We start from the raw sequence: 23,801 nt of genomic DNA on the forward strand, positions 1-23,801 counted from the left end.
TTGCCTAATTTTTTCCCCTGAGAACAGACATAGCATAAATAGTGTTTTCTGTCCTTCAAGACCTAAGGCGTTAGAGGAACCAGGTTCTTGGCATTCAGGGGAACAGTGCAAATAAATGAGGCACCAGTGCGAGTCGGAAGAGGGACAGAAAGAGGCAGATCTGTACCCAAGGATAAACAGGGGCAGCAGGAGGAAAGGAAGGGCTCCGGGTGCCAGGGCTGCAGAAGCCTTGGTGGCAGGGCTCGCTCACGATTGTCGTTTGAGAAGCAGCAGGTCATGAAGGCTGGGGAAGGATGAGGGAAATCACGGTTGTCAGAGCCTGATGGCTCAGCCAGGGTGCGAGCGCCTGCCAGGATCACACATGTCACCAGGCGGAAAGAAAGTCCCACCAAGAGTGACGGCACAGACCAAATTCTTTGTCACCAGAGTGTCTTCAGCAAGAGCCACTGGGAAAATCACTGACTGTACTTAATGCAGGGATATTGCAGGTGCCTGCACACTCATCCCAACTTTTTTTTTGCAAGGATACCCGTGCTCTCTTGGGTAATACCACTCACCAGCTCTTGACCATTCTCATGGATAGGTCCCATGAGCTTATCTCCCTTAAGTCAGCTCTCCAAATTCGCATCCACTCTCCCCTTTTCTTAAATGAAGTAGTCCCTAGTAGGATTATTTATCAACTATGGAATTACAGGTTTAAGAAATAACTGAATTAAGTAAGGAGTGCTCATTGTAAAGAGTTTTTTTTTTTTTAAATACAGAGAACGCAAAGGAGACAATGTTAAAGACGTACAGCCCCACTCCAGGATATAATCACTATTTACACCTCAGTCCGTACCTTCTAGGTGCACATGCTCATGAAATACTCCATACGGCGCCAAGCCTCAGAGCTGCCAGGTGTTTCTGGCCTGAGGATGATGAAATCCTCATTATTTAAGGGAATAACCGGTTGAGACAATGCATTCTGTGCACCAAAATTTATTTCTCTCTTGGGTCCAACTCTTTCCCTCCACTCTGGTCATTGGGTTCTAACTTCTCTCAGGACAAAGCTTGTTCCTACTTCTTCCAAATGGCAGGGATCCATTCTGGTGCCAGGCATACAGCAGATGCTTAGCAGACATACCCTAGCCTCTTCACTCAGCGTTTGGGGTGCCCGTTCCTTTCTCACCCAAAGTTAGAAGCTTCTCTCTGCTGTGGGTTGACGTTTTCATCCCAAGGTATAATGGGACATTATTTAGTTCAAGTCAGTAAGGAATGTAGGGCAAAGAAGATATGCCCTTGACCCAGAAGAGCTTAAAAAGAATTTTTTTTCTGTTTCTGAACCAAATATATCCTGTGGCTCGCTGGACTGCCTATTACTTCTTAATTCCACAAACTGTATAAAAACAGAAGGCTTCTTGGCATGAGTAGGCCTTGCCTGGTGTGAGCCACCCAGGAGAAGACACTTGGGTCGTGCTAAGTATACACACAGTGTTTATTTGTACCAGTACAGAACTCATCAGAAGAACAATGAATACACAGGAAGAGGCAGGCAAGAGTGACCACCCAGCATTTCTTTGAGGACTTTTGAGGACTCCTAACACAATACTCGAGGAGCCATTGGCTTAGAGAATTTCCTTTGTTTATTTCCAATTCCATCACAACGTGGAACACGGAATCAGTTGAGAGTCTAGTGAGCAGAGGCCGCCTTGTATACATCCAGAATGTGGGGTAACCCATAAGGGTAGCTTCTAAGCTTCTCTGGGTTACTCTGAAGGAACCTATTGCTTCCGAGGGAGGTAGAGGCAAAGTCCTGAAAGGGTTTTTTAAGATGTGTCAGACCAGCTCTATCTATTTATGAAGATTAATGACATTTTCAAGAAAATGCAAGGGACTTGGCAGCTCACGCGTTCTAAGTTACTTCTCCGCTACTCCATGGCATCTGTACCATTTGTGCGGCGAAGAACACCCTAAGCGCAGCTCAAGGAGTTCCGTTAGAATTTTTTAAGTAAATGTGTAAATTATTTTATGTGCTCAAGATAAATTGCCAAGAAAATGCACTGTTTAACCTAATTTTCCACTCAGCAAACACAACGTTTGTAATTCTCCACGGGTGCATCCACTGTCAGAGAAACATTTGTTTCTTTTTAGGCTCTAGGAACGTTTATACCATCACACAAGAATAAAACGCCTTGTTTTTTACTCTTCTAGGTACAGTCATGACCCCCAACTACATAGACTCCAGTAGCCTCAGCGTGGCCCCCTGGTGTGACTGCAACAACAGTGGAAACGACCTGGAGGAGTGCTTGAAATTTCTGAATTTCTTCAAGGACAACACATGTCTTAGTGAGTTGCAAAAACAACAGGCAACAAACACACAAACGTGTTTTCCCCTCTAAGTTCAAGCTGGCCCTTTGTGTTTCTTGTGTCTGCCTTCTCTCTCTCTCTCTCTCTCTCTGTCTCTGTGTCCCTTTTTTTCCTGATCGCTGCCAGTGAATTCAGCTCCTTTTGGCCTCACTACGTAATGCAGCGGGGCCGGAGCAAGTGATGAACTAGGTGCTGCTAAGACGGCGAGTCCAGAGGCCCAGGAGAGTGAGAGATGCAAATAACCAAGGGTACATTGTGTGGGAAAGAACATTTCTACCCACAGTTGAGATTTTGATCTTGGCAACCAACCCCAAGTCAGTTCCAGCAGTTCTTAAAACCTGGTCAGAATATACAATGTGAGACGCTCAGACAAGTTAGATGGGGATAGGCTTCCAAGGGCTCTCTGAGAAAAATTAGAATGTTAACATCAATAGCCCCCTGGATGTTCAGGGCTGGCTCCGAGGAGAAGCAACGGTTCTTGAGTGAGATCGGCTGGTGATGCAGCCAGCAGCTTCAGGAGGTCGGTTATCTCTGGAGATGAGCTGAGCCGGGGATGGGGGGCGGGCGGTGGGCTCTGCTTGGGAACAGTACCGGTTATTATTGCAGGGTCCTTTAGGCAACTTGGAAACATGTTTCCCAAAGGGAGAGGGATAGAGAGAAATGTACGGGTGTGAGCGATGGACCTCATCAGATGAACTGTGTGAGCACTGTGCCAGGTCTCCCTTCTGTCCACCGAGATGTGCACGCTCTAGGCGATGATCCAGCTGAGATGCTTGAATGCCTTATTCGCATTTTGCAGTAGCAGCCACCATTAATTTATCGGGTGCCTGCTCTGTGTGCAAATTCAGTCTGTGAGAATTGTACCGTATACATTGTCGCACTGACTGTAACCTGCGCCTAGGAGATGCGGTGTTACCTCCATTTCACAGTTGAATAAACGGCTGGTATTCACCTAAACCAGCCATGCCAGAGGTAGGATCCAAAGCCCGAGTTCCTTCCTCTGCAGCCACTGTGACCTGCGGGCTTCTGTGTCAGGCCTGATACTGAAGGGCCTGATGGACAAGAACTCGTGCCTGCACGTCGGGGACCAGGTATGACTTCCCAGTGGGAAGTGCGGACCAAGGTTCACCTACCCCTCTGAGCACTGTGCCCTCAGGTGACAATTTCTCCATGGTGCCCTGAGTGATTTCTAAAGAATTAGCAAACTATTTACTGTACGCGTGGGAAAGCTTTTAAGTGTTACTTCTAAAACCACCTCAATTGTTTCTTCTGTTGAAAAGACAAATCTTAGTGATTTGCTCAGTAGGTGCTTGGCTATAACCCAATGCTTTGATCATCTTAAAACTACAACAAGCTTTTGGACACTAAAGTGAAATTAAAACCCATAAAACTAGTCGAAAGTATGGAGACATTTGCCAAGACATTGGGCACACCGTGGAACTACACCTTAAGCCTTTTATTTGGTCTTGACTAAAAAAAAAAGAAATATATATAAGCGCGTGCACACACACACACACACACATCCTCTTTTTCACATCCTGCACACTGTTCTGGCAGAATCCAAGTTTTATTGAAGATAAAGCAATGACAACAGAGGTCAGTGTGAGAAAAAAGATTATACTCACTTGGGCTGGAAAACCACTGCCTCATAGAGAAATTAAAGTTGTCCCTGCTTAATAATATTTTGGTGAAGGGGATAATGGTATCTTATTGTTAATGACTTTTCAATAAAAATAAATGCGTTTGGTCTTCACTGGTGACCAAAGCCAGCCAGAATTTTTCATAGTCATTCCATTTATACTTTGATTAGATGGAGCACAGCCTATCAAAGACACAGGGCTGTAAATTCAGTCTCTTGCAACAGGCCCTAGAGTAGAAGGAATTGGAATATGTAGATTCCAACCCAAACGCAATAACCCAATTCTGCTCCCTGCAAATTAACCAAAACCCTCCAATTCCCCTATCGTGAGCATGATTCCAGCCTGTTGTGTACTTCTGGTAATTGGGGAGGAGACAGTTATTTTCAAGCCAAAGTACATGGCCGAGGTGAAGGGAAGAGAGCGGAATGGTCTGGGGGCAGAGATGAGACATCAGTTACTGTCACTCAAGTCCTTTTTCAGGTGCCACCTTTGCCTTCCTGGGCCACGCCATCGAAACTCCAGTTCCCCGTTCCCATCCTGGTGCTCCCTGAACCCCACCTCTGTGTCATCTTCCTCCAAGCATTTCTCACCACCTAATGTATTATATACTTTACTTATTTGCCTCCCCAACCAGAATGTGACCTCCACGAGGACAGGGACTTTTGTCTCTTGTTGCTGTCATTGTTGTCCCCTGCCGATACCCAGCACAGAGCGGTGACTGGCACTCAATAGATGTTCCATTGACACTTGAATGAATGAATGAGCAAGTGGACAAACAGTCTTCCCAAATGGCAAGGCAAACACGCTAGAAATCACAGACAGTTTCAACAAGTGACATGGGTTTCCTGAATCTACATGCCTTAACAAGAAAAAGGAAGGTTTTGCTGTTTTCTTGTTGTTATCCTGGGTCATTTAAGGAAACTGGTCCCCCAAGTACCTCTTTCTTTATCTTCCTCCCACCCGTTAAGCCATGTCACATGGATGGGAGCATTAGAAGCATTGATATTAATTTGAAGCGGTTTCTTACAGCCTAAAAAATGTCGTTTTAGAAAACAAGCTTCCAATTTGCTGAACTTAAAGGACAACAATTTTAGAACAAAATGTCCCTTCTAAGAGGAAGACTAGGCTTAAATTATTCTGTCTTGTATATCGAAAAATGCCAGCTAAGAGTCATATATTAAAAATTTACACATTCAGGTCCCAAATGGAAGAGTTTGATATCTTATACAATGAATATGAAATAAAAAATTCCTAAATCCACGCCAAATCCCCAAGGACCTGATTAAAAACTGTTTTTTATTCATCTTAGGGAGGAGAACAACACACATCCAATTTACTTGTGACATAAAAACAATCTAATCCCATGAAATTGTAATAGGATTTTAAAGTTTTACATTTTAAACTTTTCATTTAACAGGGCTGCTCCTTCCTAATTATGCAGATTTTGTTTGGACAACTGGGAGCAAAAAGGGAAAAAATAATCTTACTTAAATTTTCACTATATATTATTGATGAGGTTTGGGATAGATTTTTCTTTTAAAGAAACTGGTTGCCTTTGTACCTTGAGCAATGCTGGGCTCATAGTAGGTGCTCTGTGGTAGCGAATCACACTCTTTTGCTGTTTGATTTTACTGGCTGCCAAATTTCTGTGAATGCCACTGAGTTACCCCAGTATCATAATTAGGGATGTGGTACTTAAAAAAAACACTAAATAGACTTCCTCTTTCGAGAACACCGGAATCACAACTAACTGCTGAACAATCATCAACACGAAGACACTGGAATTCACCAAAAAAGATACCCCACATCCAAAGACAAAGGAGAAGCCACAATGAGACGGTAGGAGGGGTGCAATCACAATAAAATCAAATCCCATAACTGCTGGGTGGGTGACTCACAAACTGGAGAACACTTATACCACAGAAGTCCACCCACTGGAGTGAAGGTTCTCAGCCCCATGTCAGGCTTCCCAACCTGGGGGTCTGGAAACGGGACGAGGAATTCCTAGAGAATCAGACTTTGAAGGCTAGTGGGCTTTGATTGCAGAACTTTGACAGGACTGGGGGAAACAGAGACTCCACTCTTGGAGGGCACACACAAAGTAGTGTGTGCATTGGGACCCAGGGGAAGGAACAGTGATCCCATAGGAGACTGAAGCAGACCTACCTGCTAGTGTTGGAGGGTCTCCTGCAGAGGTGGGGGGGTGGCTGTGCCTCACCATGAGGACAAGGACACTGGCAGCAAAAGTTCTGGGAAGTACTTCTTCACGTGAGCCCTCCCGGAATCCACCATTAGCCCCACCAAAGAGCCTGGGTAGGCTCCAGTGTTGGGTCGCCTCAGGCCAAACAACCAACAGGGAGGGAACCCAGCCCCACCCCTCAGTAGACAAGTGGATTAAAGTTTTACTGAGCTCTGCCCACCAGAGCAACAGTCAGCTCTACCCACCACCAGTCCCTCCCATCAGGAAACTTCCACAAGCCTCTTAGATAGCCTCATACACCAGAGAGCAAAAAGCAGAAGCAAGAAGAACTACAGTCCTGCAGCCTGTGGAACAAAAACCACATTCACAGAAAGATAGACGAGATGAAAAGGCAGAGGGCTATGTACCACATGAAGGAACAAGATAAAACCCCAGAAAAACAACTAAATGAAGTGGAGATAGGCAATCTTCCAGAAAGAGATTTCAGAACAATGATATTGAAGATGACCCAGAACCTCGGGAAAAAAAATGGAAGCAAAGATCGAGAAGATGCAAGAAATGTTTAACAAAGATCTAGAAGAATTAAAGAACAAACAGAGATGAGCAATACAATAACTGAAATGAAAAATACACTAGAAGGAATCAATAGCAGAATAACTGAGGAAGAAGAACGGATAAGTGACCTGGAAGACAGAATGGTGGAATTCACTGCCACCAAACAGAATAAAGAAAAAAGAATGAAAAGAAATGAAGACAGCCTAAGAGACCTCTGGGACAATCTTAAACGCAACAACATTCGCGTTATAGGGGTCCCAGTAGGAGAAGAGAGAGAGAAAGGACCCAAGAAAATATTTGAAGATATTATAGTCAAAAACTTCCCTAACATGGAAAAGGAAATAGCCACCCAAGTCCAGGAAGCACAGAGAGTCCTATACAGGATAAACCCAAGAAGAAACACGCCAAGACACATAGTAATCAAATTGGCAAAAATTAAAGACAAAGAAAAATTATTGAAAGCAGCAAGGGAAAAACGACAAATAACATACAAGGGAACTCCCATAAGGCTAACGGCTGATTTCTCAGTAGAAACTCTGCAAGCCAGAAGGGAGTGGCATGATATACTTAAAGCGATGAAAGGGAAGAACCTACAACCAAATTACCCAGCAAGGATATCACTCAGATTTGATGGAGAAATCAAAAGCTTTACAGACAAGCAAAACCTAAGAGAATTCAGCACCACCAAACCAGCTCTACAACAAATGCTAAAGGAACTTCTCTAAGTGGGAAACACAAGAGAAGAAAAGGACCTTCAAAAACAAACCCAAAACAATTAAGAAAATGGTAATAGGAACGTACATATCGATAATTACCGTAACCGTGAATGGATTAAATGCCGCAACCACAAGACACAGGCTTGCTGAATGGATACAAAAACAAGACCCACATATATGCTGTCTACAAGAGACCCACTTCAGACCTAGGGACACATACAGACTGAAAGTGAGGGGATGGAAAAAGATATTCCATGCAAATGGAAATCAAAAGAAACCTGGAATAGCAATACTCATATCAGATAAAATAGACTTTAAAATAAAGAGTGTTACAAGGGACAAGGAAGGACACTGCGTAATGATCAAGGGATCAATCCAAGAAGAAGATATAACAATTATAAATATATATGCACCCAACATAGGAGCACCTCAATACATAAGGCAACTGCTAACAGCTCTAAAAGAGGAAATCGACAGTAGCACAATAATAGTGGGTGACTTTAATACCTCACTTACACCAATGGACAGATCATCCAAGATGAAAATAAATAAGGAAACACAAGCTTTAAATAACACAATAGACCAGATAGATTTAATTGATATTTATAGGAGACTCCATCCAGAAACAACAGATTATACTTTCTTCTCCAGTGCGCACAGCACATTCTCCAGGATAGATCACATCTTGGGTCACAAATCAAGCCTCGGTAAATTTAAGAAAATTGAAATCATATCAAGCACCTTTCTGACCACAATGCTATGAGATTAGAAATCAATTACTGGGGAAAAAAATGTAAAAAACACAAACACATGGAGGCTAAACAATACGTTACTAAATAACCAAGAGATCACTGAAGAAATCAAAGAGGAAATCAAAAAATACCTAGAGACAAATGATAATGAAAACACGATGATCCAAAACCTATGGGATGCAGCAAAATCAGTTCAAAGAGGGAAGCTTATAGCTATTCAAGCCTACTTCAAGAAACAAGAAAAATCTCAAATAAAAAATCTAATGTTACACCTAAAGGAACTAGAGAAAGATGAATAAACAAAACCCAAAGTTAGCAGAAGGAAAGAAATCATCAAGATCAGAGCAGAAATAAATGAAATAGAAACAAAGAAAACAATAGCAAAGATCAATAAAACTAAAAGCTGTTTCTTTGAGAAGATAAACAAAAGTGATAAACCATTAGCCAAACTCATCAAGAAAAAGAGGAAGAGGACTCAAATCAATACAATTAGAAATGAAAAAGGAGAAGTTACAACAGACACCGCAGAAGCAACTCTATGCCAATAAAATGGACAACCTGGAAGAAATGGACAAATTCTTAGAAAGGTATAAACTTCCAAGACTGAACCAGGAAGAAATAGAAAATATGAACAGACCAATCACAAGTAATGAAATTGAAACTGTGATTTAAAAGTTTCCAACAAACAAAAGTCCAGGACCAGCTGGCTTCACAGGCGAATTCTATCAAATATTAAGAGAAAAGCTAACACCTATCCTTCTCAAACTCTTCCAAAATATAGCAGAGGGAGGAACACTCCCAAACTCATTCTACGAGGCCACCATCACCTTGATACCAAAACCAGACAAGGATGTCACAAAGAAAGAAAACTACAGGCCAATATCACTGATGAACATAGATGCAAAAATCCTCAACAAAATACTAGTAAACAGAATCTAACAGCACATTAAAAGGATTATACACCATGATCAAGTGGGGTTTATTCCAGGAATGCAAGGATGCTTCAATATATGCAAATCAATCAATGTGATACAACATATTAATAAACTGAAGGAGAAAAGCCATATGATTATCTCAAAAGATGCAGAAAAAGCTTTTGACAAAATTCAACACCCATTTATGATAAAAAGTCTCCAGAAAGTGGGCATAGAGGGAAGCTACCTCAACATAATAAAGGCCATATATGACAAACTCACAGCAAACATCATTCTCAATGGTGAAAAACTGAAAGCATTTCCTCGAAGATCAGGAACAAGACAAGGATGTTCACTTTCACCACTATTATTCAACATAGTTTTGGAAGTCCTAGCCACGGCAATCAGAGAAGAAAAAGAAATAAAAGGAATCCAGATAGGAAAAGAAGAAGTAAAACTGTCACTGCTTCCAGATGACATGATACTATACATAGAGAATCCTAAAGATGCCACCAGAAAACTACTAGAGCTAATCAAAGAATTTGGTGAAGTTGCAGGATACAAAATTAATGCACAGAAATCTCTTGCATTCCTATACACTAATGATGAAAAATCTGAAAGAGAAATTAAGGAAACACTCCCATTTACCATTGCAACAAAAAGAATAAAATACCTAGGAATAAACCTACCTAGGGAGATAAAAGACCTGTATGCAGAAAACTATAAGACACTGATGAAAGAAATTAAAGATGATACCAACAGATGGAGGGATATACTATGTTCTTGGATTGGAAGAATTAATATTGTGAAAATGACTATACTACCCAAAGCAATCTACAGATTCAATGCAATCCCTATCAAATTACCAATGGCATTTTTTACAGAACTAGAACAAAAAATCTTAAAATTTGTATGGAGACAAAAAAGACCCCGAATAGCCAAAGCAGTTTTGAGGGAAAAAACGGAGGTGGAGGAATCAGACTCCCTGACTTCAGACTATACTACAAAGCTACAGTAATCAAGGCAATATGATACTGGCACAAAAACAGAAATATAGTTCAATAGAGCAGGATACAAAGCCCAGAGATAAACCCACGCACCTATGGTCAACTAATGTATGACAAAGGAGGCAAGGATATACAGTGGAGAAAAGACAGTCTCTTCAATAAGTGGTGCTGGGAAAACTGGACAGCTACATGTAAAAGAATGAAATTAGAACACTCCCCAGCACCATATACAAAAATAAACTCAAAATGGATTAGAGACCTAAATGTAAGACCGGGCACTATAAAACTCTTAGAGGAAAACATAGGAAGAACACTCTTTGTCATAAATCACAGCAAGATCTTTTTTGACCCACCTCCTAGAGTAATGGAAATAAAAACAAAAATAAACAAATGGAACCTAATGAAACTTAAAAGCTTTTGCACAGCAAAGGAAAACATAAACAACACGAAAGGAAAACCCTCAGAATGGGAGAAAATATTTGCAAAGGAATCAACGGACAAAGGATTAGTCTCCAAAATATATAAACAGCTCATGTAGCTCAATATTAAAAAAACAAACAACCGAATCCAAAAATGGGCAGAAGTCCTAAATAGACATTTCTCCAAAGAAGACATACAGATGACCAACAGGCAAATGAAAAGATGCTCAACATCACTAATTGTTAGAGAAATGCAAATCAAAACTACAATGAGGTATCACCTCACACAAGTTAGAATGGGTATCATCAGAAAATCTACAAACAAATGCTGGAGAGGGTGTGGAGAAAAGGGAACCCTCTTGCACTGTTGGTGGGAATGTAAATTGTTACAGCAACGATGGAGAACAGTATGGAGGTTCCTTAAAAAACTAAAAATAGAACTACCATATGACCCAGCAATCCCACTACTGGGCATATACCCAGAGAAAACCATAATTCAAAAAGACACATGCAGCCCAATGTTCATTGCAGCGCTATTTACAATAGCCAGGACATGGAAGCAACCTAATGCCCATCGACAGACGAATGGATAAAGAAGATGTGGCACATATATACAAGGGAATATTACTCATCCATAAAAAGGAACGAAATGGGGTCATTTGTTGAGACGTGGGTGGATCTAGAGACTGTCATATAGAGTGAAGTAAGTCAGAAAGAGAAAAACAAATATCGTATATTAACACATATATGTGGAACCTAGAAAAATGGTACAGATGAACCGGTTTGCAGAGCAGAAATTGAGACACAGAAGTAGAGAAAAAACGTATGGACGCCAGGGGGTGAAAGCGGCGGGGGTGGGGGTGGTGGTTTGATGAATTGGGAGATTGGGAGTGACATGTATACACTGATGTGTATAAAATGGATGAATGATAAGAGCCTGCTGTATAAAAGAATAAATTAAATTTTAAAAAGAAAATACAAAAAACAAACAAAAACACTAAATAGTTTGCTTTTAGTATAGAATTTTGACACAAGCATTTTCTTGGAAGATGGAACAGTGACTGTGATCCCAAATAACAGGTCTGAGCCTGGCTTTCAAAAGGCTCGACTGATGGGTGTTTCAGGGCAAGGATCTTGCTCCACACCCGATACGTGAATAGGGACACAATACATATTTGTTGCACTTAGAGCATAGCTAAGTGTCCAGCTCAGGGTTTAATGAATGAATGAATTTTTGAGCACCTGACCCACGGCTGGCTTTCAGCGTGTGGAGGGTGGATGGATAGATGGGGTTGGTTCACAGAAGTCCAGTGCTCTCATCAGAATTTCTAGTGTGCCTCTCTGCCTTCATGTAGACTGTCTGTTACATTTGCTGCTTGATTTTAAAATTGGATTTCCTCCTGTTTTACTGCAGAAAATGCAATTCAAGCCTTTGGCAATGGCTCAGATGTGACCGTGTGGCAGCCAGCCCTCCCAGTTCAGACCACCACTGCCACCACCACCACAGCCTTCCGGGTCAAGAACAAGCCCCTGGGGCCAGCAGGCTCTGAGAATGAAATCCCCACTCATGTTTTACCACCTTGTGCAAATTTACAGGTAAGAGCAGGGGCTTGAACTCCCTGTCGGTGCTTTACTTCTGAGGGCAACACAGATGCATTTTCTGAAATGCATTTAGAGATGGAGGGAGAATGATAGACTGCTGCTCAGGTTTGAGTCTCAAAAGTGCATTTTAACCATGAGAGATGGAGACCGTGATATTCTCTAGAGTGGAGAGAAGGATGGGCTCTGGAACTGACTCTGCCATTGACGAGGGCTGGGGCTTTGGTAGGTTCAGTCTCCTATGGGGTCACTGCTCCTTCCCCTGGGTCCTGATGCGCACACTACTTTGTGTGTGTACTCCAAGAGTGGAGTCTCTGTTTCCCCCAGTCCTGTCAATGTCCTGCAATGAAAGCCCACTAGCCTTCAAAGTCTGATTCTCTAGGAATTCCTCCTCCTGTTGCTGGACCCCCAGATTGGGAAGCCTGACGTGGGGCTCAGAACATTCACTCCAGTGGGTGGACTTCTGTGGTATAATTGTTCTCCAGTTTGTGAGTCACCCACCCAGCAGTTATGGGATTTGATTTTATTGTGATTGCACCCCTCCTACCATCTCATTGTGGCTTCTCCTTTGTCTTTGGATGTGGGGTATCTTTTTTGGTGAATTCCAGTGTCTTTGTGTCGATGATTGTTCAGCAGTTAGTTGTGATTCTGGTGTTCTCTCAAGAGGGAGTGAGAGCATGTCCTTCTACTCTGCCATCTTGAACCAATCTCCCTCTTCTGCCCATTTTTTAATCGGACTGTTGGTTTCTTTGATGTTGAGTTGTATGAGCTGTTTATATATGTTGGATATTAATCCCTTATCAGTCATATCATTTGCAAACATTTTCTCCCATTCAGTGGGTCGTCTTGGGGGCTCTTGGCTTTGTCAACATCATTGCCATTTAGACTGAATGTGGAATATTTAACTCTATCTAAAGATAAGCCAGAGACAGTGTTACTATCAAAGTGTTAAGGCAAATGTAGCGTCCTGCTCGGGTTCATTCTTCAGGAAGCAGAAGGAGATGCTCTTTCGTGGTTTGAGGAGCTGTGAGGCACTGCACTGAAAACCCCTCGTGTGAATAGAGTCTAGTGAGAACGGCCCAAAGACTTCTTTGGAGTTGATTCAGATCTCCAAGGGAAAGAACCACAATGACTTACAAATAGTCATTTCCTAACTTTAGTCAAAGCAGAGTGTTGATTCTTTTTGTTGATTTTTTTCATCATAATGAGTATTCAGCTATTTTGGAACATCTTCATATACTCACCAAGTATTTTCACACACTTCACCTCTTCGGATGTTACCCTCCTGACAGCTGCTAGAGAGATGCCTTGATTGTGTTGTTACTGGAGCCTTGGAGGACGTGGGGCTCAGCAAGGGGACGCTTTGGCTTGAGCCTGCAGAGCTAGCGAGTCACAGAACCAGCCCTGGGATCTAGAGGCTTGTGTTCTTTCCACGGTTCTTCCTTGATTTGAGAGGCAGCAGTGACCACGTGGTGACTTCTGCCTGCTGCCATGCCAGGAGAGGGGACCTGTGCCAGGCACTGTGTGTGTTCACACTTGTCACAGGAATCCATCCTCCCATCTCCCCACCACCCCCAGCCCAGGCCCTGCCGAGGATCAGCCTCGCCGGAACACTCACCGGAAACTTCTCTGCCAAATACCTTCCTGACTCACAACCCAGTCTGTGTCCTAGAACGTATTCGGGCAGTTTTTCCACTTGTGACTTGCTTGCTATCTTCTCACCCCCAACACTCCCCTCTTTTTCTTAGATATCCTACCTGCCGTTCAGCTGAGCTTTAGTCTCTGTCTTTGTCCTCCTGGGTCCCTACCAACACACACCATCATCTACACCCACACACAAGCCTGAGGAGAAGGCGGGTAGGGAAGACACAAGCTAAGGTTAACCAGATGTTCTTCATATTTCTAAAGTGTTTCCTGAGCCCTTCCCATCTCCAGTGCACTGTGCAGGAAATGCCAGAACTAGGAGGAAGCTTGGGGAATATTATGGCATCTAACTGCCCCATCCTGCAGTACAGCCCTGCGGTTCAGGGAGGGGAAGTGACTTGCACTAAGTCCCCCAGCTGGTTAGAGGTGGGTCTAGACGCAGACACAGCACCACGGAGCACAGTTTCTTTTTTATCTCTGGCCAGGCCTCAGCGTCCTGCTTCCTCTCAGGTCAGCCTTCTGTTCTTGTCGGGTCCGCTCAGCTTCCAGCATCTGTAAAGACAGGTGGCCAGAGGAGGGTAGGACCCTGTTAGGATGAGGTGATGACAGTGGCCAGAGGTGGTTCCTGACCACAAGAAGAGGCAAGCTTTGGCTGCAGCAAAACCGGTTTCTTCTCTGCTCGTGTCTAAGTGCACAGAGCATGATGGCAGAGGCAGTGTTCACCCTGTTTATTAAGCTCCTTTTGTGTTCTGGAAACTTCATGGAGATGGGCATTCAAAACAAATGCTGTCCTCAGTGAACGTACAAATAGTGGGCAAGATGCAGCTCGTCAGCATTTTTGGAAGGTCAGACTAAGTTAATAGATGGCAACTCAGAAGAATACTCATCACTGGAAACTCCGTGAAATTAGTTTCCCCCATGAGAGAGGAGTCTGACAGCCATGCGGAGGTGTTCTCCCCGTCTCCCTTCCCCCGGCCCCACCAAATCACCTGGCTTCTGCTTCTCGGGGTACAGTGCTTGGCTTGGCCACATGGTGTTTACCTCCAGCAAGATCTGCCCGACCACCCCTCCCTGTCAGGGGGACTCTGTGCCACTGCAAGGTCACCCTGGCAATGTCAGGGGAGACATGAGCTCTTTTCCCAAGAAACAGCCTTTCCTTCTGCTGTATTAGTGATAGGAACTCTGCCTCATAAACAGAGGGGCAAAGTAAAATTAAAGTAAAAATTAAAGCATGATGTTTCTCTCAGGGCTGCCATTTAACTTCTCAGCAGAGGGGGAAATGGAGACGTGGGAACACCAAGGAAGGAGGGGCGGCCACACCTCTCTCCCCGATGACACACACGCAATCCACACATCTTGGAGCTAAACAGCATTTTACTTCTAGGGAGCTCTTAAGGGTTCCACAAAACCGCACCTTACCTCCTGCGACGACTACCTGTCTGAGCCCATTTTTGCTCCCATGAGGCAGGGGGTGAGGGCTTCGGTTTTACAGCCAAGCCTGTGTGCAGACCCAGACTCTTGCCCTTACCAGCATCATGACCTCTCCAAGCCTCTGCTTCCTCAGCTACAAAATGTTACGACTGCCCAGCTGCTAGATTAAGAGGATTAAATGAGGGTCATGTTTCAGTGCCTGGGGCAGAGTGAATGCTCCAGAATGTCACATGCGATGCTTAATCCCAAGTCAGTTGGCCATTTGGCCCTTTGCAAGAGATGGATGGTGGCGTTGTGCCTTGCTTGGGGTGTTACACTAGGGAACATTGGTGTGAGTTGCACTAACAGGTATATAGTGTGTCTCATTTTGCAAAACATTTCGCATGCATTGTGCCCTCTAGTCCTCACAACAGCCCGCAAGTCAGGTATGATAAACATCCTTCTCTTTTACAGATGAGGCAAATGAGGCAGGGACAGGCTAGGAACATAACTGAGATCACACAGTAATTCTGTAGTGGGGCTAGGATTTCCGACTCTGAGCCCAGTGTACTTTTTGCCTTGTTCCATGACCTTGGACAACCTGGGCTCTTTCTTTGAATTAGGAATTGGCAGAGAGTAAGAAGTAAAAAAATAGTAAAGGAGGGCTTCCTTGGTGGCGCAGTGGTTGAGAGTCCGCCTGCCGATGCGGGGGACACGGGTCCGTGCCCCGGTCCGGGAGGATCCCACATGCCATGGAGCGGCTGGGCCCGTGAGCCAGGGCCGCTGAGCCTGCGCGTCCGGAGCCTGTGCTCCATGACGGGAGAGGCCACAACAGTGAGAGGCCCGCATACCAAAAAAAAAAAAATAGTAAAGGAGGTCATGCAGTATTTGTCTTTCTGTGTCTGGCTTATTTCACTTTGTATAATGTCCTCCAGGTTCGTGATGTTATTTATATGTGGATTCTAAAAAAGTTGAACTTTTTAAAGCAGAGACTAGAATGGTGGTTACCAGGGGCTGGGGGTGGGGAAATGGGGAGATGTTGGTTATAGGGTACAAACTTTCAGACATGCAAGTTGAACAAGATCTGGATACATAGGGCACGGTGACTGTAGTTAGCAGTACCATATTATATACTTGAAATTCGCCAAGAGAGTACATCTTAGTTGTTCTTACCCCACCCCCCAAAATGGTAACTATGTGCGGTGATGAATATGTTAATTAGCTTGATTGCCGTAAACCTGTCACAATGTATACATATATCAAAACATCAAGTTGTATGCCTGAAGTAAATACAATTTTTATTTGTCAATTATACCTCAATAAATCTGGGGGCGGTGAATAATAGTAAAAGAGGAAGGGAGAAGCTGGATTTGAGAGACCCATATGTCCCAGTGCTTCCTGAAGGGGGTGCTTCGAATGATGGGAAAAACAGAAAGCTTGTAGGCTGGGATGCTTCATGCTGAAATCCCAGCAGACAGGGTACAGGGGAAAGACTGAAAGTTTGCCACTAAAACTTGTTGTAGCTCGATTATCTCTTTAGAATGACCTATATTAAGAATGGTTGAAAGAATCACTGGAAGCCAGAGGATTGGGGGTGAGTGGGTGAGTGATGAGAGGGGACTTAGCCTATGAGAACGTGGTCCCTGGCGTTGATTTAGGACTCTTGCTTCCACGTAGGGCTCCCAGGAGACTTATTCTTCCCATCTGTCCTTCCTTTGCCTGGCTATCTTCAGATAAATTACCACTTGCCGGGGGTCCTAGAAATATCTTAGAGTGGCGTTTGTCCCAGCCATATGTGTCATTACTCAGAATAGAACTGAGTTAAACCAGCTTGGGATCCATTGGTAACAGATTTGGAGCAAGTCAACTATCTTTGGCAGCTCTAAAGTTCACTACCCTCGAGAAGCACCCTCTTGTAATATTTTTAAATATACAATAATATGAGAAAACTCTGAGGGACTTGGGTTTCTATCTTAACATTTGAGATAGATTTCCCCTCGGAAGGGAAGAATAAACATTTTCAAAAATCGGCTTCAGAGTGTAATTATCAACAAACCAAACACAATTCTGTTTGGGGAAAATGAGTGGCCTTGTGTGTGGTGTATATAGGACTCATCTGCAGTTCCTACGAAAGGCTCAGCTTTAAAAAAAGGAAAGTTGGTTGATTAGTATAAAATGTCATAGAAAAGTCCAAGAGCTAACCCCCTGAGATGATAAAATACCAGGTTTTGGGTAACCAGCCAAGCTCCCATGTCAGGATTAATTGGCAGGCATATTAGCAACGAGCATGACGCAGGCTGTGCTATTGCTGGCATATCCCTTTGACTTGCACAAAGTGGTCACATGACAAAGAAACATTAAGAATCCTACGAATTATTTCATCTTCTGTGCACTTGAGTGGTCTGGTAGCTGGAAAAGCTCAGAATGTTTAAATCAAATGGACTGTACTTGTCACTTATTTAAAGTAAATTTGGGAAGTGTAGGTGTTGGAAAAATCTCTGTTTTGCATTATTATACATCACTAAACTCTGGTGGCTTGAAGTGAAGACCTCTTAAAGTGGACTTTAGGCCCTTGATTTCCATGGTCAAATAGGGTTGTAGAAACTTGGGGAATACAGCCTTGGGACTAAGGCTGAGGACCCCTGAGAAGTTTTCACTGTCTCTGTGCTTTTCCTCAGGAAGAGACGTGACGTGTGACCGAGAGGAGAAAGTCTGATGGACGGGGGGCGCACACTCAGAGCAGGGCAGGCAGAAGGGTGTAGGAAGCTGTGAACACTTACTCGGGGCTCCAGGGAACAGGGCGAGCCACATCCAAAGTCAGTTTTTTTGGGAACCGAATAAAACATATCTATGAGTGAGACATGGAGGTACAGCAATTGTGGATCTCGAGTCTCCTCCCCTCATCTTAATGGAACTTTTAAGCAGCGTTCTATAGAAAAAGGACTTCGCAAAGCAGCTTTCTCATTCATAAAAGAGATGTGAGCAGGGTCCAAATGAATAGCTTTTGCAAGAATGCTTACTGCTAAAGTGAGCAATGCAAAGGCTCCCTGTCCCTTTACCCGCCTTAGCAATCATGTCACCTACTTTGGCAGTCAGACTATGCTAGCCCTAAGAGGAACAGGGCTGGCCGTCCGTGGGCCATGGGGACAAATGCCTTGAGGTGGGCATCTTTCCTGGAGCAGAGAACCTGGATTCAGTGGATTTCAGTCTAGGTCTGTACCTCCCTGGCCTCCCAGGAAAGCCTCAGTACAACCCCTCTCTTGGCCAAGTACAGTCTGAAGCTATAGAAATGCACTGGGCACTTGTATGTTGCAGCACAACGTTTACAGATTGGTAGTAGGGGCAGGGGGCAGATGCACTTTGCCTCCTTAACACCTGCTTATAACCTGTTTAACTCCTACATGTGAAGAATATTTGAATATTGAATTAGAACACTGGATATTAGAATACTGCAAAAATCTCTCTCTGAAACAAGACCTTCCATCCTGGAGGAACAGTATGTGTTACCCCCTCACTGCCCCGGTACCTCTTCAGACCTAAACGGAGTCCATCTGTACTGGATAGGGCCAGACCAGACTGGAAATGATTTTGAAGCTCTTCCCAGGGCCAAACCCCACAAGTCTCAATGTGGCAAGAAGGTGATTATCCAAACCTGCTGAATACCCAGGACTCCACTGGCTGTGACCAAGTGAAAATTTTAAGTGTTGAGTTTAAAAAGGAAAGCTGCCAATGGGTGTTTTGTAAATCATTTGTGCCAGCAGGCTGACCCCATGTGTCAGCTAATCCTGGAAATACAGGAGGTAAATTTAAATCTTCTAGCATGAAGCACTTAATCAATATTCTAAATGTTTTTCTTGCAATTGATGCTAGCAGAGCAATGGGGAGCTTTGGCGTCCTGTTAATCTTCCGGAGAAGAATACTTGAGAGCAAGGACAGGGTGGTGGGATTTTGCACAGGCTGACTGGTGGGAAGGTGGGAAGCTGGAAGGAGATGGAGAGAGGCGCTTATCATCCCCTGTACTCACGCCACCCTTGCCAGTGGTTAAAGCCCCCCTCCGGTACCTCCATTTCACCCTGTGGCTGACAGCCTAGGAGTTGCTTTGCTGGGGGGGAGCATGAGCTTTGGAGTTGGTTGAACTGGAGCGAGGTTCCCAGCTCACTTCCTATTGCTCTGTCATGACCTGGGTCATGTTTCTTACCGTCTCTGAATGTCTCCTTTAAGCTATCGCCCACCTCTGGGGTTTGTTGTGAGGATTAAAGAACTAGTGCCAGTATGCAGAGGGCCTAGCACGACTGGCCAACCCTCTGCACTTGGAAGTGGACACCACCGTTATCGTGGTTGGTGACACATGTTAGAGCTTTAACTGTGGACCCTGGGGCCGTACAGGAAGGTTGTTCCCAGGGATTGGGGTGGGGGTAGGGGCACATGGATGGAAAAAGATGGAGCTCTTTAGGTTTTGCTTCCTTCATTTGTAAGAAGGCTTTGAACCGAGTGATATCCTGCTGGTTCTAAGATGCGGTCATTGTAGAAAGTCCCAAGGAAGGAGGGGAAGGTGTGGGATAGTCTATGGACACCAGGCGAAGAAGAGAAGGAAACCACAAGACAATAAAGAAAGGATCAGGTCTTGAACTGGGCTTAGAACTGTTTCAGAGTCCATCTCTCCATGCGCAGGAGTCTCTCAAGAGATCCTCCTAACCATCAGATTCTTGGTGCTGTGAACTTGGAGCTGTGACAGTAGTCAGGTCTTGGTCCAGCCTGGGTGTCAGAGTATGACCACCTGCCAGAGGCCATTGCCATATCTCTTTAACTAGTGCTGACAGTGGGAAGAGATGACACAATTGTAAACAGGAAACACTCTTATTTGCAGAAAAGATGGTATTTGAGAGCTAGCCCTGCCTCTTAGCCTCAAAGACCAGGAATTCGCAGGCTTTCCCATACTGCATTCCACCAGTGCTATTGTTTGCTTAATATTCATCTTTAAACTCAGTATCGAAATATACTATTAATAACATTTGTGAAACGTGAATCAATGCAATAGCTCTCTCTATATTAAAAAGTCATTATATAAATATTAAAATGAAAGCAATAAAAATGTTTTTATGCCACCTAAACAAAGTCATATACACCACTGGTTCCCAAACCCCACTTTGGGAAACATTACAAACGATCTAATCGTATGACGGATCCTAGAGCTATTTTCTGCGGTAACTTGCATCACCTCTGCTTTTTGTGGTTTTGTATTAATAAAGCAAATATGCAAATAGTACTTTCCATGGGTCAAGTACTATTCTAAGCACATTATATAAATACATACATATATGTATGTGTGCATATATACGTATATATATAAACTAATTTTGACAGTAACTTCATGAGGTCAGTACTATTATTATTCCCATTTCTCCAACAATAGACCTGAGACACAGAGAGGCTTGATCAGAAGGGAAATAGAACAGCAGCATGTTTCTCCTCTATGCATTTTAACTGGCTACACTGTAATACCTAAAACGGAGCATTTGACCTTTTTGTTTCTGGATAACATTATTCATTCAATAGAGACTAAATCAGTCCCTAAATTCTTGTCGAACATCTGGCAAATTGAGGTGCCAGGCCAGTTCATAAACGAGCATAAAGGAAGCGAATGATGCCTATTCTAACACCAGCTGGCATCCTGCAGTACAAGTCACTTCTGACACCGGCCCCCGGTTAGCACAGATACCGCAGGTTAAGGGCACGGTCCCCAACAAGACTGCCCACTGCAGAGGCCAACCATACTTCAGGAGTTCCCAGGCTCTTCTGACGAACTGGCTACAAACTTAGGTGTTCCCGTGATGCCCTCAGGTTCAATTCACTAGAATGACTCAGAACTCAGGAAAGCACTATACTTACAAGTACAGTTTTATTTGAAAGGGTACAAATCAGGATAAGCCAAATGAAGAGACCCTTAAGCTGGAGCCTGCGAGGAGAGCTTCCATGCCCGCTCCCTGTGAAATGCTTGTGGAATTCAGGCATGCCGCCCTCCCAGCACATCAGTGTGTTCATCATCCAGGGTGCCCCACGGAGCCTCAGTGACCAGTTTTTATTGGGGTTCATTATATCGGCATGGTTGACTGATCCATTGGGCATGAGTTTGAACGCAGTATTTGATTCCTGTTTGCTCCCCGGAGGTCAGGAGATCAGGCTGACCTCATGTGGCTCAAAACCCCAACCCCCTGACCCACGGTTGGTCTAAACAGAGCCATAACCATCACCATAGTCAGAACACTCCTATCATTCATGAACTTCCAAGGATTTAGAACTTATCTCCTAGGAACCGGGAATAAAAGTTAGCAGAATTTTAATTTTAATTCTAGGGACACACTGTGAAACTTCTCACAAGGAAGCTGGAGTTGAAATTTTGAGCATGGGCTCCCTTCACCACTTACCAGCCTTGAAACCTTGGGCAAATCACTTATCCTCTCTGCCTCAGTTTTATCGCCTGTGCAATGAGGACGGCAGTAAGATTGCCTCCTCGGGTATTATGAGGATTAAATGTGATCCTACTTGTCATGCGTTCTCAGGGCAGTGCTCTGCCCTAAGGAAGTTTTTATGAGCTGTAAGCTTCAAAGGGCTTTTAGCACTTGGGTATCACTGGCCCCCTTTGTCCCGTCTTTAGTAACAGAGAAGTGCTCCAAGAGGCCAGGCTAAACTATGCATTGCTTGTGGGTCCTGTTTTCCAGTGGCTTTTTTTGATATTGGTGGCCTGTGGGGCTTTGCACCTGTAGAGTAAATGAGAAAATGTGAGGCCTTGTCACAGTGATGGTTTTGAAATATGGTTTAGTGTCAAATGCCTCTCCAGGGGAAGTCACTTGCTTCCCTGGCATCTTTGCTGAAGATGGGCTACACACCTCACTACCAATCGTGGAAACTTCAGTAAAGGTTGTTTAGTGACTTCTCGGCTATGAACTGAACGGTTCTCCAGGCCAGGCTTACTCAACTGCAGCCCCACTGCCCTTTGGCCTGGTAATTCTTTGTTGTGGGGCTGCCCTGTGCCTTGTAGGATGTTGATCAGCGCCCCGGCCTCTGCCCTCTAGATGCCAGGAGCCCCTTTCCCCGACTGTGATAACCAAAGGTGTCCCGCCACACAGCAAACGTCCCCTGCAGGACAAAATCGCCCCTGGTTGAAGACCACTGCCTGGGAAATGAGGGCTGCCTCAAAAACCCCCTTTTCTTTCTGCCAACATGGAAAATGGAGGCATGTAAGAGTCTTTTCAGGTTTCCTTCTCCTTGTGTGGTGAGGGGCTTCAGGAGATCAAAGAGTAGACGGGTGCATTGGACCAAATCTTTCCTAATTCGTGCCAGCGCGAACAATGAAACGGGGCTCTGGTGACCATGTGATGCCCAACTGGGGACACTTAAATTAATTTCCCCAAGGCAGCACTCCCCTCAGAGTGACCCCCGGGGTAGACTCATACGTGGTGTTAACCGAGGCTCTTGACCAGGTTCCCATCATCCAGGGGCCCGCAGGAGTCCGTGGCCTTTAGGACCTCCCACCCTCACCCTGTCTGAGCGATGCTTTCCCCCATCCAGCATCCCAGATGAGTACCCTGCAGGTGACATGTCAAAGGAGACTTTTGCTGGACCACCACGGTAGATGGAAGTGCTTATACCAAACCACAGCTGGGGTTCTCATGCATGGACTTTGAGGATGGGGGAGTTTTAGGAGGGGCTGACATTGACTGCTGACCAGACAGGTCAGCACTGAGCCTTCAGCACGTGCACTGAATCTAAATGATTGTGGCTTCTAGATGCCATTTCCGGGCCTTTTGTTGAAGAAAACGGTCTCGGTGCAGCATGTTTTTTGTGGCATTTGGTTTATGGTTTCTGTGAGGTTGCCATCATTTCTGTGTAATCCACAGTGTTTTCTAGCACCCACTGTTGTTTTCGTTTCATAAAGAAAATTCCAAATCTTGGCTATACCTAGCATTTCCTTCGCATAATGCTCTCCTGCTTAGAGCGAGTTTAAGTCCTGGGAGAAATGAGCTGTGGGAGGGTCTTACGTTAGCAGAAGTGCGAAGCCACAGGGCACACCACCCAGGCTGCTTCTGGGCTCCCCTGGCAGCCTCCTGACGGAGCTCAGGACCAGCCTGCCAAGTGGCCCTGGGGCCCTGTGTGATGGGCCCGGCTACTCGCAGCAATGGAGAGGCTGACAGTGGCCTCCTGGGATTTAATCTTCCTGGCTTCAGGTGCCAGCGGATGAGCTCAGAGGGAAGCTACAGCCCAGAATCCACCCATGTTAGCCCTGGGAGAAAATAGGCTGTTGTAAAAACACTTTTTGAAATAACTGCTTATAGAGTGTTTTCAAAGCCCTTCATCCAGGAGAGTGCTTGAATTCAGAGCTCAAAATTGGGTATTACTCTGTTAAGGCTGCCGTACAATCCAGGATGCCAAAAGGCATTTTCAGCTGTGTATTCAAACCCTATTGGAAATGGAAACTTGCAGGGTATAACTGGTACCAAAAAACAGGAATTTCATCTCGGAGGCCCGGCTTCCTGGCAGGTACATATGCATATCACCCTATATCACAGAGTGCAGTGTCATACATCATATTCGTTTGCTG

General features: G+C 44.4%; 1 protein-coding gene across 5 annotated transcripts in view; it reads left to right on the forward strand.

Moving 5' to 3' along the window:
* The window catches only part of GFRA1 (GDNF family receptor alpha 1), a 207,309-nt gene that overhangs the window by 164,865 nt on the left and 18,643 nt on the right, over window positions 1-23,801 (forward strand). For all 5 annotated transcript variants that reach the window (XM_060286210.1, XM_060286209.1, XM_060286208.1 and 2 more), the window contains 2 exons: window positions 2,191-2,325; window positions 11,964-12,145. In XM_060286210.1, the coding sequence (XP_060142193.1) occupies window positions 2,191-2,325; window positions 11,964-12,145 (317 nt within the window). The remainder of the gene's footprint in view (window positions 1-2,190; window positions 2,326-11,963; window positions 12,146-23,801) is intronic.

Source organism: Globicephala melas, chromosome 16, assembly GCF_963455315.2.
Source record: "Globicephala melas chromosome 16, mGloMel1.2, whole genome shotgun sequence".
In the NCBI taxonomy this organism is placed as follows: domain Eukaryota; kingdom Metazoa; phylum Chordata; class Mammalia; order Artiodactyla; family Delphinidae; genus Globicephala; species Globicephala melas.